Consider the following 16442-nt stretch of genomic DNA (forward strand, 5'->3'; position numbering starts at 1 on the left):
CATCTCGTCGGGGGGGGCCCACCCCGCGGCTCACGAGCCGCATGCGGCTCTTTGGCTGCTTCAATACGGCTCCCGGTCTTTCACACGACAATTGTCGAAAACGCCTTGGCGATGGCGCTGCCATTCAAACAACGGTGCTTAATACACTGAATCACCGCTCATGCGCAGACAACGGCGCTAAGTGCTAAGCTAGTCAGCGAATTACCTCTGTTTTTAAGAAATCGGTGCCCAATATGTCGATCGCAATCGACCATGAGCCAGCAGACTGGTCCCAAGTCACTGCGAGCGGTGGGAGGAGGAAATGGGGGAGAAAAAAAAAAAAAAAGATTTGTGTGTTTGTGTCTTTAGGTTTCATTTTTGTTGGGGCACTCCAGCTGTTGCTCGTCGTGGCGTGCATGCATATGTGCCCAGTGCATAGTTGTGTGTGTGTGTGTGTGTGTGTGTGTGTGTGTGTGTGTGTGTGTGTGTGTTCATATGCTTGCACGTGCTCGATCGTGGGAGGTTGGTTGCTCCTAAAGTCGATCTTTGGGCAAAAAAAGGTGTGTGTGTGTGTGTGTGTGTGTGTGTGTGTGTCTTTGCATTAACACAGTAACAAAATTGGCTCTTAGTCTCTGACTGGTTGGCCACCCCTGATCTACGTGGTAGAAAAAAAATGATGGAACAAGTTAGTGCAGTGCTGCAGGGCAGAGTTCTTGTCCTACCTTACCGTATTTTGCATACAATTTAAGTACATAGAATTGATTTTCGCATAAAATAGTGCGATGAATATAAAGTTAATACATTTACCAATATTTCTTATTGAATTATTAACAATAAATCAACCAATTACCACAAAGGCGATGGTACCTCAAAGTCAGATCGCACCATCCGTCGTCGTTCAAGCCCAAGTGGACTTCGTGAGACAACCAAACAGCATGTTGACAAGCCATAAAGCTTCCAGGAAAACGTGTTCTGGACATGTTTTGGCAATGCACATCAGCTCTTTGCTCAAAGATGCAAAAATGAAGCGTAGCAAGAAAAGAACACTGCTCCTTCTGTGAAACATGAAGGAAGGCTCTGTTGTGTTCCGGAGATGCTTTGCTCATGTGGTACAGGGTGTCTTGAAGCTGTGCAGGGTAAAACGAAATCTCTAGACTGGTATTCTTGAAATGTGCTGCCCAGTGACAGAAAGCTTAGTCTCAGTTGCAGGTCAGGGGTTTTGCAACAGGACATGCACAACTAAAAACATCCAGGACTGACTAGGAGGAAAACATTGGACTTTTCTGAAGTGGCCTTGGTGAGCGCTCATCTAATTCCGATTCAACGCCTGTAAACACCTTTCTGAGAAGTGCAGAGTCTCAAAGCTATAAAAACAGATTAATTGCAGTGATTGGATGAAAACGCTGTGCTACCAAATATTAAATTAAGGGTACCGTTTCATTGGTTTTTTTTTTTTTTTTTTGTGGCTTCTTTAAATAATTCTGTTGACGGGCAGCACAGTGGGATAGGCCAGCACGGCCGCAACCCCAGTGAGGTTAAGCGGATAAGAAAATAGATGGAGATGAATTCTGTCAAACCACGTGTCATATCTTATTCTTATTAGTTAATTTTTATAGAAACATTTTTATTACCGGTACTACTTTTGAAGTAAATGCAGTGGCCAACCACTGTGGGGGAGGGGTATTAACAATTTTGTCCATGTGTGGGTTGAAAAGATCCTCAAGCATTAATCCCACCCAAACCAAAGCAACAAAACTATTTTTCAACAAAAAAAAAAAACGGTTGAAATGCTTCAGTAAAATCTACTTTAATACACTTTGAAACAAGAGTACAACAAAATAGAATATACTTCAAATGTTGAATATACAAACAGTTCAGTCTGAACACAAAACTTCAGTATTTTCCCTCTTTTTTGGTTAAAAAAAAAAAATGAAATGTAGGTGTAGGGCCAATGTGACAGGAAAAAAAATGACCTTTTTTAAGTGACCTTTGGGACTTGAAGACTGACATCACATTCAGGATACTTAATACATCCGCTATCAATTAAAGAATTAGGTTATATACATATTCCCATGGATTCGTTTATCTGAGACGTGGCAGTGTGGACTGGCTCAAAGTCAACCATTAGGTTAAAAAAGAAAAAAAAAACTCAATGAACATTCTGCATAACTGAGATCGATGACAGAAAGCACTCAAGGGTTTACATTTCTGATGATTTCATGACGTTAACTGTACAGTTTGCATGATCTGGTTCTATTGCCACAGCTAATAACTAATCAGAAGTTAAATCCCTATTTTGCTGATAATTTGTTGACTCATGATTTCAACTGTCTCAAAATGAAATCAAAACAGATCAGTCATTAAATTGAGAAACAAACCAGTGCTTTGATCGCCCCCCCCGCCAAAAAAACTCATAGCTCCGCTATTCCCTTAGCAAATGTTCGATCCTCTTGTTTCTGTAATACTGTGCTTGGTACAAGTTATGAAAAGATTGAAAAAAATAAAAAATAAATTCAACTTACAGTTCATATAGTACATTAAGGAGGTCAAAATTAAAATCAAAGGCTGCCCTGTTATTAGCTCTGTAAACTATGTATAGTAGCCATTTACATATATATAGTTCTATATATACTCCTTTGGGACCCATGTAGCACCACACACACACGTGCAGACATACATTTGATTTGCACAGTGCCTGAAGTAGAAATTGCTGGTTGAAACAATCGCACACAAAAACAAAACAAAAAAGCAATCAGGCTTCTACGTGCGCACACTTTTTTGGAACCAATTAGAGGACATTGGACTTCTGTTCAAATCGCTTGTGTAGTGTTTCGGGTTGATGAGACTTGCTGCTCGTGACGGGTTCATTGTGAGCGGGCGTAGCGGTAGTGATTTGGGTTGGTCCCTTTCAAGTTTGTGTGTTCCTATTTGCATGTTGGGCTCCACCACAGACTTTTCATTTTACAGGCTTGGCTGAAACGCTTCATGCAGCAGAGGAAAAAAAAACAACAACAAAAAAACGGCATTAAAAGTCTATCAAACTTCTGCTGGTTATCACAAGTGTAATAAAAAAACGTTGCATGTACAAAGTGATTCACTCGAGTGGGGAAAGGGAGCATGTGTGAATGACTGGTGGATCTCAACACTCTGGCTCTTCTGTCTTCACCACCTCGGTGGATTCCAGTTTGATTAGCGCATGCGACGGGGCGCCTTTGACATTGCCTTTATTCTGCGGGACAGCGACCGTCACGGGCACCTGCACCGCTTGGACTTGGACACCGGCAGCCTTAAGCTCGTCCCCACCCACCACCAGCTCCGAGCCATTGAAAAGGCCAGCGACCACGCGCGGCTGCGGCGAAGCCGAGCCCTCGGCCGTCGCCACCGTGACGGCGCCCGCCGCGCTCCCCGACTGCTGCGCCGCCGCAGCAGGCTGTTGTTGTTGCGCTTGCGCAGGCACAGACAGCCTCATAACCTGTGCTCCCGAGGTCACACCGACCGGGGCCAGGGTCTGCACTGTCAGTGGGCTTCCCAGGAGGCTGATGCCAGTCGCCGACGCGCTGACACCGGGCTTGGCGGGGCCCGTGGGGGTCTGCAGCTGACATTGAGCTAACTGGTGAGCCGGGATGGTGATGATCTTGGCCAGCTGGACGGTGATCTTCTCGCCATTCTCTGCCGTGGCTGGGACCATGGTAGGGATGGTCTGGATCACAACCTACGGCCAACAAATGAAATCTGTACCCCAATGGACAAACTGTGGAAAATTGACAGTGAACTCATCTCTATACAAATAGTTGTCTCTCTGGAATGCTGTTTATTAAAATATCTAATATATAATTATCCACTGTTAACATGTTTTGCCTGAACCTATCCACTTCCTGTCAGCCATTTTGGAAATGACGTTATCGCTAGATGTCCACCAGAAGCAAAGAGCTGCGACTGAATTCCCGTTTTTTGAAGACGCGCTGTATTAATGCCTGGGAACTGGATTTATTTGTGGGGGGACAAAAAGAATTGCGTCTCATAAAAAGAACCTTCATGAGGTCGTAGAAAATTCCCCAATGGAGGTCAACACACCTTCTGCTGAGAGTTGGCAGCTCCAGCAGCAGCACCAAGAGCAGAAGTGGTGGACAGGAGGGTGGTATGGCCAGCTGACCCCGTCCTGACAGCTGACTGCTGCATGGCAACCGTCGAAATCTTCTGACCCAATGATGTCATCACGACCGGCACCTGCATGGCGACTCGCACCGTCCTGGAAAACATTCATATGGGAGCGGACGGGTTATGCCACGATAGCAAAATTCTCAGAATTTTCTATGTTGGAATTATTTCATGGGTATAAACAAGAAATTTACAAACGTGAAGGCGGATTCTTATTAGGCATTGCAATGAAGTTGAGCAAAAAATATTTCAGCATTACCGGGACTAAAACAATCAGATTTCATGCAAATTTAATTGAACAATTAATTATGCTACATGCCAAGATGGTTTCTTGAAATTGGACTTTTTTTAAAGGACGTTTCCCATTTCACAATTTGAATGGGACTTTGCAAGGATATTTTTTTGTGGGGGAGGGGGGGCATCCATTATTGACAATTTTTTAACAGGTTAGGAAAGGCAGACAGGTGATATTTAACACAAAACTTTCAACCTCGCAGCATCGTGCCTGCACTCTCGTCACTCACCTGGGCCCGGACGCATTTGAAAGGATAGCCGCCTGTTGAATCTGGCTCCCATCTCCCAAGGCGGTCGCCGTGCCCGAGACACTGGCCGCCACGGTCTTGTCGCCCGCGGCGGCAGGGGCTTGCGCCACATTGGCTCTGCTGCCGCCACGCAGGATGTTGGGCTTTCTGAAGGACACCTCGGAGCTCTTCCTGAAGGACAGCTGGGAGCCCTTCAGCATGACGTCTGGCGGCTGCAGCATGCGCTGGTAGGACGCTGTCGTCTCCGAGCGCATCGGCACATCGGCGACAGACATTTCCGTCTTGTCGTCGTCAATGATCACAAGATTTTTGGGCATTTCTTTAAACTGGTAAACCAGACGCTGGCCTTCGACTTTGGCAAGGATTCCACGCTGGTAGTAGTATCTACAAAAGGACACAAATTTGTGAGGGGAAAAAAATGTGTTGACAAAGAGGAGGTGTAGCTCGCATCAAACGGCAGAGGTGGGCAGCAGGGCGGCGTCCTCACCTGAGCGCCCGACCCATGGTTTCATAGTTCATATCTGGCTTGTTTTTGTGTTTTCCCCATAGCTTCGACACGGCCTTGGAGTCCACCAGCTTGAAGATGCCCTTCTCTCTCTGTGTCCACTTAATGTACCTTGGACACGTGTTCTTGTCCTGCAGGAGGTCCAACAGGAACTCCCATAAGTAGATGGTGTTTCCTGCTGGACATCGAGTGAGTCAAATGTTCATCTGGGCCTTGTCCTCATGTCACTTTGATTGACACGACACAATACCTTTGCCTTCTCTCGATTTCTTCCTGAGCCCGAGATCAACTGAGCCATTCGAATACGACTGATGCGTTTTCAGTTTCCGTCCGGCTACAAAGTAGAAAGAAACAAAGAAATTCAGATGCCCAGTTCCATGTACATCTTAAATGGCACAAACATCTGCATTTAAAGTCACAAAAAAATGCAACAACTCACACATGCAGCCGTTGTAACTGCGCGTGAAAAATCACCAATTCGTGACAACATCGAAGTAAACCACATTTTACCATATCTGGTGTTGGAGTATTAAACCATGGCAGGATTTGCGAAATATTGGCAACCCCCCCCCGCCTTTTTTTTTTTTTTAACTTAGCGCACCTGCCTCTCCAAAGGTCACTGCACGCCCTTGGAAAGAGACATTTAAGATTTGAAAATGCCAATCGGTGGTTTTCAAACTCTGACAAAGAAGTGGAAAGCGACTGGGTCTGTTAGCAAGCCACGGTCAGGTAGACCCCGACAAAGACGTCAGCCACAGCTGCCAACAAGATTGGTCAAGATGCAAAGAAACAACTTCAGCAAAAATACAACCTTCTCTACAGCAAAGTCATTTGCCTGCTCCTCATGATTTCTTGACAGAAAGGTACAGATACAAATTCTGCCAGGCTATCTTTACATGTGATCACGGCGATAATATAAATATTAAATGTTACTCTTTAGTTGGCCTGATGTGACTCATTCCTCACCACACAAACTCAGAGCGGTTTAAATGAGGATAACCACTGCATGACTCCACTGGCTGCCGGCTTCTATCTGATTCACTTATTCAGAGATGCCAACCCCCGTCATCACCTCTCTGAAACATTTTCTTGATATTTTGTCAGGAACGCCTCAGCCAAAATAACAAACGTGCCACCAGAAGACTCCCAACAACATTAAAACGTATGCTATTTGGATTCAATGTTCCTCCTTAGAATACCGTAATTTCCGGTTTATAAGCCACTACTTTTTTTTAACCCAAACTCCAAACCCTGTGGCTTTTAATGCGATGCGGTTTACTGCAGAATTTTTCTTGACTAACTTCAAGCCATGATTAGATTTACCCAAAATCTCGTCACATTCAACTAATGAATTTGCTGAACATGTCACAACAGACCAATGAAACTGTTTGTGTAGCGATGCGCGGCTGAGAGTGAAAATAAGCATCTTGCGTTCAGCTTCATGGGCAGAGGAAACGAGCGCCAGAAATACAGCCATTTCTGCAACGCGACCTCCGTCTCGCTTTTTGTTTGGCAACCGAGTCCGACATTACCGGCAATGGACGAAAGGACAGCAAGTCCAGCCACTGAGCGACATTCACACACTTCTTAATGCATAAACTGGTTTCACCTCCTGCGTGGCTTCATATTGGCCATTTTTTTTGCAGAGAGCAAGGTCCGTGTTACATTTCAGTTGCTCCTAACATTAGCCATTTCATCATTGCATTTTTTGTTCTTTATATGTCAGCCATCTTCCCGCTCCCCAACCAAATTATCTTCGCTTCCATTTCTTACTTCTCATACACAGGTGACATAAGTGTGTTGTCTCATGAAGACAAGTTCAAAGCTTTGCTTTTCAAAGTATGAAAATCAGGTACAAAACCTGGATTCTGACACACAAAGTACAATGTGAATCCATTTATTTCAAGGCTGGTGTAACTTGAGCAGCGCAGTGTCAATCCAGCCCATGCGATGAGTAAAAATTGACCATTAGGTGGAGCTATTAGGATACTTTTAGATCACAACAAAATGCTTGTCGTGCACTTGGTTTTTAAGGTAAGGTAACACACCTTTCACAGTGTTTTTAGATTAAATTGTTTCACTGCTGTGGTTGGTCATGTGCGCAGAATGGTTTTCATCTACCTCTCCTCTTCCTGACAGGCTCATGGCCGTGTTCCGCCTCTGGCTCCTCTATCAAGTCGCCTATATCTTCGTCGTCATCATCATCATCATCATCATCATCGTCGTCTTCATCATCGCAGCAGCCCTCTGTTGATATCTCCACCTCCGTCCCTGCGATGTCCGGACGCATGGCGGCATGGAGGAACTCTGGTGTTGCTACATATGGAGGCACCAAAGATTTTAGACAGCGGTGGAGGGAAAGCGGAATAAATCTGTGAGAGATTTAAGAGCTGGCGGGTGTGTGTGACCTTATGCTGGGAATTACAATTTCTTTGGCTTCAAATTTGAGAAAGTATTTGGATGCAAAACACAGAGGTTTGGCATGATAGCCAAGAGTATTACAAAATTTGAAACTACTAATTTTGATATATAGAGATGGCAAAAAACAGGATTAGACCCCCAATACCAGATCGAAATAAAATCGTTAACTTACCTGGACTGCAGTCTTCTCTGACACTGGATGGTGAGTCCATGCGAAGCAGAGCCTCTGCAGCCTCGATGGTCTTGTCAGAGCAGTGCACATTAGTGCCATGGACAGAGGCCTCAACTGGGAAAACAAAAACAAAATCCTACTTGGAAATATTCATGTGTGATCTAACTGCTGAAAAATACAATTGGACTGCAATATTTAAGACATCCCATGAATTATTAAATGACACCGCCTTCACATCTTAAATCTCTACAATGTGTTTTTGCTCCTTTTGGTCATGTTAAATCGATATTTTATGATTAACTGTGGAATGAAAAAAACGATAAGTATTTGTAAAATAATGAAGAAAGAAATGGACAAAAAAATGATTTAAAGAACTGGCACGGAATACACAAATTTAAATAATTTTATTTTCTTGATTCTTAGGACATACCATTAAGATGAACAATTGTCGAGGGAAATAACATTTGATATGAGCGTGTCTGGCCTCCAGAGAAGAAATCAAGAGCACCTGCTGTTGTCAATCAAAGGCGAGAAACACGAGACCCTGTCACTGTCCACGCTCCATGTTTGGCAATTGCTCTGAAGCAATAGGTATCGCATAAGGCTATCTTTAGATTGACGCCCAGTTCCAAAACACACAAGAACATGATGGGAAGTGTCGACAGTATGTCCAAGCACAGGGGAAACCTGCTATAAATTAAATCAGGTGGAGAGGTGCCGAAAAGTTTCAGCCAAAGTTGCCGTACAAATTAATTTAACAACAAGCTTTACACACTGAAACAGTGGTCGTCAAAAGATGAAAGTAAAGCGAACACCAAGTATCAAGTACAACTTTGTCAAATGTGCTGTTGGTGTCCTGTGTATCTATTTATGACAATTTCCAACATTTTTTGAGGGAAGAAATCGGTATATTATAAATTGAAACATTTCTAACAAATTAATTCAAGTCTTCCGAACCGGCGACAGGATTCGCCCCGAGTTGGACAAAAAGTAGTGCTGCAAATGACTTCCGTGTTTACAGTCCGAAACCTTTCCCTCCAGTTCTCTTCAAATAAGCGTCCAAATCCAGCTGCCACTCAACAAATACAGCTGCGATCATTGGATAAGGCCTCAGCTATAAATCCGCCCACTGTGACGCCATACTGCGTCGGCAATGACGTTCCTCACAATGGCAAACGCCATTTGCCTGGAGGCGTGTCGATCAAACTATGAACACCTCCTCCTTTCACACAACGCTTCCGCCATCAAAATAGGATTTAAAACGTTGACAAATTCGATTCACGAGACTGTTTTTAACTTTCTGAGCAAATATTTGTTTCAAAAATGTTCACAAACGAGATAACACCAAAACATTTAGTTAACGCGATCAAAGACTTGAAGCCGCGCTTCACACCGACTAAAGGGAGGAAAGCGAGAGGGAGGCCGCCCCACGCTGCGACCACAAGCTACACAACACGTTCACGGAAACAATAGAAACATTAACATATGCGTCGAAAATAATAAAACGCAGTTCCACGCCTCATGAAACATAGAATTCTGACCAAATAACCAAGATCCAATTATTGTGGGACTTAATGGTAAAAAAAGGGACATTTACATCGCAATACCGCTACAAATATACTCTTGAACAGTCGTATGCGGTGAAAAAACAAAACATTATCAGTCCGCAGAGTTGAATGCCTGAATGTGGCCAATTTCAACTCCTGCAACTAAAGCCACATGTCCTTCCAGCCAGACAGCGTGGCAAAGGCGTAGGAAAGACAAGAGTTTCGCACTTCCTGGTTTTCCAGAGCCGTTCCGACACCCATGAATCTCCAACACATTGTTGCTGAAATGGATGGTCCTCCATGCAAAACATCCACATTGCAGACTAACGGCGAACCGCGCAAACCGGTGTGCTCTGTGTCCTTTTCTGCCTCCAAACAGGCTTCAAGAACTCGAAGGTTAGCAAGGCAGCGCAGGTTGCTACCAAGGTGATCACTTCCTGATAGTCCTCCATTACTCCAGCAGCCTACTCTGCCGAATGAGCGACCACGGTCTAGGTTAACACGGGGCTTGCATCACAGCACCTCTCCAACTAGGTGAACGGCACATAACAATATATTACCGGCTCTGATGAGTAGATCAAGCTGGTTCGCGTGCCCGTCACGTTGCGAAGTCGCCATGTTTCCCCTTGCTGAAGATTCACATTGACTTCTCACTGAATTGTACGGGAAGCAACTATCTCAAATCACTCCGCCACCCGTAGGAAATCGTCCAATTCAAATCTCCATGTAACGACCCCAGTGATGTATTCTTCCGCGGCCGACACAGGAAATCCTTCCGTTGCCCCCCGCTACTTGCGTGATGTCAACTCAAGCAGCAGCGAGGAATCATTAAACCCAATCGTAAAAACATGCAGTTTTAAAATCAAATTTTTGTGCAAAACAAAAGACACTGTTTCTGTGCGCGGTTTTACGATGTGGCCGCATTTTTGCACACGGACAGCAACTATACTGTACACACACGCACACACAAATTTTATACATACATACATACATACATACATACATATATATATATATAACACACACACACACACACACACACACACACACACATATATATACACACACATACACATAATATATATACATACACATACACACACACACACACACACACACACACACACACACACACACACACACACACACCACAAACGGTGCTCCATCTCTTGTGGTAATGGTGGGGTTGCATTGCTCAAGGGCACTTTGACAGTAGTCAGGAAGGAATCTAGCATCTCTTGTACAACTAGTTACATTTTTTACATCTGCAGCAGGACTCAAACCATGACCCTCCACAGTTCCAAAGTCAACATGTTGTTTTTTTTTTGCGATGCACACACCCCTATGTTGTTATGCAGAGAATCTTTTGATGTGGGCCAATGTCCTTTCTAAATGTACATACCTCTTCCCACAGACACAAAACAGTATGACATTGAAGGGAATTCAGCTGCTGAGCAGGTAACTTCAATCCAATTTCAATGTCACATTGTTCAGTAGTAGTCCATGCCACTTTTTCCTCAGCCACCTATCCCAGCTGACTTTGCGTGAGAGGCGGGCGGGCATACAAAACAGACTGATTACCAGCCAGTCGCAAAGCACATACAGACAAATAATATTCACCCCTATAAACAATTTAGAGTATTTAAGGAACCTAATATGCATGTTTTTGGAATGTGGGAGGAAGCCAAAGTAACTGAGGAAAGCCTATGCACTAGGGTGGTTCATTTTGGAAAAGTTTGTCGGATTCGTCGGGCCGGGTCGGAAATCTTGTCGATACTATGACACAAGGATGTGTGCAAAATTTTATTCCGATCGGATAATTTTATCCCGTCCCGCAGAGCGACCAAAGTTTCCCCTATGGAAAGAATCTTACGGGGCTGAATGGTAGTACGGTTTCTCCCGTACAGTAAGGATTTTGTTTTGCTCAGTTCGCACTTGCAATAATTCAAAGACGGAAGACAGGAACCCATGTATTGCAAAAAAGGCAACCGTGGTTATCCTTCAACACTGGTGAGATTGTTGGTCCATGTTAACTGGTCCATCTATCTATCTGTCCATCTGTCTATAATGTCCATCAACACTAGTGACACTGTTAGACCGCAAAAAAAAAACGAAATCCGCCGTGCGTGCCATCCCATGCCTACTTCGCGCACGGGTGCAACGCCCGGTGTCGCTCCACGACCTGCAGAAGGTGCTGTCGCTGTTCCTCGTCGCGCGTGATGGCGCCGCAGAACGCGCTGATGAGGGCGACGCCCCTCTCCGCAAAGTCGTTCACCACCCGTAGGTGACGAGCGCGCCGACGAGCCGTGGTGAAGTCGTCCCTCTCCGACCACTCGGCCGGATCGACGTTGAGGAAATCGTGGCCGGCTCCGAGGGCGGTGATGAGGCCGACAGAGTTGGTCGTCGCAAACGACGCCAGCGAACGCTGCTCCACTGCCTCGAGGGCGACGTGGGCACGGCGAGGCGGGTTCTTCTCTTGATTAGCTCCAAGGTGTCCGCGCGTTCGATGTCGAAAAGCGTCCTCAGCTCAGCGTCCAGTAAGAATTCCGGCGATTCTCGACTTCAATTGAAAGATATTAGCTCGCCAGTAGGTGACCGTTGTGTGTTAGGCGTGCGTTTGAGTTTGTCTCCGGCTGCTGAGAGCAGCGATGGAATGGTTAGTTAGTCAGGAGGGGATCGTTCGGGCAACATTCAGCCCAGCCAGTGTCACGCATGGCAAAATACTCGGTTAAAATACACATGTTCACCCTATTGAGACCAGTTGTTATGGTGGAAACTTTGGCCGCTTTGCGGGACAGGAAAATATCATCAGATCGGAATGAAATTTTGCACAGAACCTTGTACCATAGTATCGACAAGAATTCCGACCCGGCCCGACGAATCCGACAAACTTTTTTTTTTGCCATGAAAATGTGGACCACCCTACTATGCACGCACAGGGAGAACATGCAACATCGACACAAAAAGGCCGCATGAGGTTGGAACACCACACCTCAAAACTGTGCGGCACTACCCACTCTCTCTAACATTCAGTTGTAAAACCTGAAACATTAAAACAAACAAACAAAAACACCATTCGATGTTCCCAATTTAATTGTTGTACCCTAGATTCCAACTCCAAAATGTAACTATTAAAAATATTCCTGCAGAAATTAGAAAAAAACAATTCAAACTCAAACATAATTTTGAATATAAGACTTAACAACTGCTTATTCCATTCACAGTTAGAGAAAGCTGGAGTCTACCCTAGCTGGCTTAGGATGAGATGGAAAGTACACCCTGGGATGATCTCGAGTCAAAAACAAAACTGAGTTTGTCACATACACACTTTTGGCCAAACACATTTGTAGACTTAGAGAGGGCTAGGGACTAGAAGAGAACCCACACAAGCTCACAGAGGACATGAAAGCTCCACACAGAAAGGCCCAAACAGAGTGAGATTTCTACTATGATGAGGCCAAACAAAAAAGATAGTGTGTTTCCGTTAACAAGAAATTTCAGCATAGGGTCGGTAGGTCGGACAAAGTTTTTTTTTTCTTTTTTTTTCCCATCAAAAATTTAAACAAAATAACCATAAAACATAAAACAAGAAGACATTGAACCCGCCGCCACCTATTTAGTTTTCTCCCCGCTGCGGACTCGGGGGCCGGGGCGCGTCGCCCGCCTCCGCCGCCCTCCTCCGCCCTCGGTTTTTACTCGGCCCGTGGTGTTCATCAAATAGTTCGCTTTATTTTTTCGATACATCAATGGATGCTATTTTCTTAACATTACGGTGCGAACACGCGACTGTAACACAGAAAACGCGGTTTAAACTGTCGTCGGAGATCGCGGCCGCCGCCATGTTTCAATGTTGTTGACAGACGACAGGGCAAACGACACACGCGCTCAACGTGAATATCGCGAGAGTTTGCACCGATATAAACCCTCTACACAAAAATGTAGAGGGTTGTTTGAAAAAAATGCCGACAGTAAAGTTTTTTTTCGACGTAGAAATTCTCGGTCGGTCGGGTTACCGGAAACACACTACTTTTTTTTCTACGCCTGAGTAGTAATTGCTCCAACTCTTTAAAAGTACGCTGCTAACACCATACATACTCATGACAACCGCAATCAACTTTGTGTGTGTAAAGAATGGTTAAAAAAAAATAAAATAAAAATATTGGGCACCTTGTCCACAAGATGGCAGTGCCTACCTGTGATGATAAACGATGGGCGTAATCAGCTCTAATGTTTCAAATAGGCAATTACTGTGTTTTAAAGTACACTCAGAGGCTATATGCATTAAGCAAATGTAATCCTGTGTAATTTCATAACTTTTTTAAACATCTTTTCATGGGTCAAACAATTTGTTTTTTGTAACTGTAAATTTGCTGTCCCCTCAAAATAAGTCCCCAGAGTCATTGATGTCTAAACCACCGGCAACTAAAGTGAGTACACCTCTGAAAGAAAATGTGCTAATGTGGCCCAATTAGACATTTTCCTCCCCAGTATCATGTGACTTGTTACCATTACAAAGTATTAGGGCTAGAAAATTGGAGTGTGTTACATTGGGCGCTCTCTCCATCTCTCCCCCCCACACACACACACGTTTACCTGACGTTTACTATGGCATCTCATGGCAAGGAACTCTGAGGATCTGGAAAAAAAGAATTGTTGTTCGAGATAAAGATGGCCGATCTGAAATAAAATAAGATTGACAACAGTCTGAAATCGAACTGCAGCAGTGTGGAAAAGACCATACAGGGGTGCCAATAACCATAATCCTTTTATAAAGCTTCATCCTTGTTCGGGATGGCATGCTACCAGTGGACAGATTCCATTCAGAACAGGCCTCATAAAGGTCGACCAATCCAGAAGTATTCTTCTGCAAAGAAGTACGGTACTGACACCATTGCTGCAGAGGGTGAATTCGAGTGAGGGCCCGGCCTGACAATCTACCCATACGCTGCACGCTACATCAAATTAATCTCTGCATCTTTCTAAAGATGATGCACAAGAAAGTCTGCAAACAGTTTGCTGAAGACAAGCAGACAAAGGAGAAGTCTTACTTGCTGAGACCAAGACAAACTGATTTGCTTCATGATTGTGTCGTATCTGTAGGCATATTGTGGCACCAACTAAGTCCGAAGTACAAAGACAAGTCTTGCCTCCAGCTGAGTATGTTGGTAGGATCTCATGGCCCGGCATGGTGAGCTACAGATCACCAAGGGTAACCATAAATGCTATATCATGTGCTGTGAAAGACTGAAGTGGGGCATGGCGCCCTCTCCTTTGAAAGCTCGACCGAAGGCTGGTATTTCAATATAACAACCCCAAACATACCTCCAGCACACCCACTGCCTTGCCCAGGAGCTACGGGGAAAGATGATGGATTGGCCAAGTACAATTTGTACATTTTCACTCAGGGGTATACTCACTTTTGTTGCTAGTGGTTTAGACATTCATGGTTGTGTCTACAGTTACTGCATTTTGAGATTGACAGTAAATTTACTTTGTAATACAGTACAAGAACACTCAACATTGTAGTAAAGTGTCTTGTCTTCAGTGTTGGACCCATGAAAAGACAAAAGAAAACATTTAAGAAAATGGGAGGGATGTACTCACCTTTGTGAGATCCTATTTAAGATACTGGGTGGGCAACAATTACTTTCAACACAATTCAGGCCTGGGGAAATGACATTTTGAGTGGTAGATTTCACATGCGAACAACTGACTACCGTATACATAATTTTGAAACTAGGGGCGGAGAGTATTTTCAAGTCACATTGTTTTCACAAAATCACTTTGAAAAATCTTGGATAAAAGTAAAATGACAGCCTTAAACAATTTGCAGCATGCACCACTTTTTCTAAGCCATCCAACTGCAGTACACGACAACAGGTTCTCTAATTTGCCAGTCACTGCGTGCTTCAATAAGTGCATCCACACAATCGGAACTGTGTGAAACGTGCTGGGCAGCAGCAGCAGTATCAGGAACAGCCTCACTAGTTGAACTATATTTCAAATATCTTCTCAGTAGTGGAACTTCATTTTTGACCACATAAACAGAGCATTAACGAGGAACAGTTTTTTGGCAGCAAATAATTAAAACGAGGTGTGCATGTGTGCATTCATGCATGCATGTGTGAAGAAAATTTAGACAGCAAGAAGGAGAGAAAAATGACAAAACAGATGAAGTTGAAAAGTATAGCTTTGGGTTTGTTTCTCAGAAATATGATTTGGACATGTTACTTTCTCGACAAAATAATTCATTTGATAAATACAAAAAGCGACAGTTAATAGAGGAGAATGATGACCAAATCTGCAACTATCATACAGTTTGCTGAGGACACATTGTTCAATTATGTTTATAATAAATTCACTGCATTAGTCAGACATCGATACTGTAGTCATACGAAGAAAGCATGATGACATGCAAAGATTTACATCCAATAGTATGGCTACAAAATGATTACATTTAGCTTCTGTTTCTGAGTTCAACCAACTGCAGTAGGTTAATGGCTCTGACAGTGGTTTGCTGAAGCCCCGGAGCAAGGGTGCCCATTACGGCGATCGCGATCCTGGTCCTAAGTCGATCGCGAGGGATGTAGAGGAGAAAAAAAACAACCCACCATTTGTGTGTCTTTGTGCATGTTAGTAATATATTTTTTGTGTTAATGTACACTGCACCCTAATCATCCTATCAGTCTAATTTTCACCAAAAGTATATATATAAAAAAAATAAAATAAAATAAAGCAGGTAAATCTATATAAAAAAAAAAATAATAATAAAATAAAGCAGGTAAATCTTTAACGTATGGTGGCGCGTGACCTGCGTTACTGGAAGTTGTTAGCGCTCGGCAGTCTGCAATTGCAGCTTGTGATCAGAGCTCTTGCGCTATATCTTTTATGTTATTATTCTCATTCAGAGTTTGTTTCGTGTACAATTCACTGAGGGCACGGGGAAAGAATACGAATCTAGAGGGCCGAGGGAAGCACTTTAAAACGGTACGTGTGAGCTACGATAGTTAACAGGCTGCAAAAGTGCATCACTTGCCTCCGTGTCAAGCTGTTGCTCATCATGGCGTGTGTGTGTGTGTATGTGCGTGCGCAGTAACGGGTCGATCGCGGGGGGGTGG

At 44.0% G+C, this 16442-nt stretch overlaps 1 protein-coding gene across 7 annotated transcripts in view; it reads right to left on the reverse strand.

Moving 5' to 3' along the window:
- Positions 1 to 1770: 1770 nt before the first annotated feature.
- LOC109527465 (ETS-related transcription factor Elf-2-like) overlaps positions 1771 to 16442 on the reverse strand; it is a 23521-nt gene continuing 8849 nt past the window's right edge. For 3 of the 7 annotated variants that reach the window (XM_019889414.1, XM_019889417.1, XM_019889415.1), the window contains exons 4-10: positions 7778 to 7891; positions 7306 to 7500; positions 5435 to 5518; positions 5167 to 5362; positions 4662 to 5063; positions 4054 to 4228; positions 1771 to 3691 (exon numbers count right to left, since the gene is read on the reverse strand). In XM_019889414.1, coding sequence (XP_019744973.1) covers positions 3119 to 3691; positions 4054 to 4228; positions 4662 to 5063; positions 5167 to 5362; positions 5435 to 5518; positions 7306 to 7500; positions 7778 to 7891 — 1739 coding nt within the window. In that variant the 3' untranslated portion in view covers positions 1771 to 3118. Of the gene's footprint in view, positions 3692 to 4053; positions 4229 to 4661; positions 5064 to 5166; positions 5363 to 5434; positions 5519 to 7305; positions 7501 to 7777; positions 7892 to 9884; positions 10017 to 16442 lie in introns of those variants that run through there. The other 4 variants (XM_019889418.1, XM_019889420.1, XM_019889421.1 and 1 more) reach the window with 4 other exon arrangements.

The sequence above is a fragment of the Hippocampus comes genome, unplaced genomic scaffold, assembly GCF_001891065.2.
Source record: "Hippocampus comes isolate QL1 unplaced genomic scaffold, H_comes_QL1_v1.1 scaffold86, whole genome shotgun sequence".
Taxonomy (NCBI): domain Eukaryota; kingdom Metazoa; phylum Chordata; class Actinopteri; order Syngnathiformes; family Syngnathidae; genus Hippocampus; species Hippocampus comes.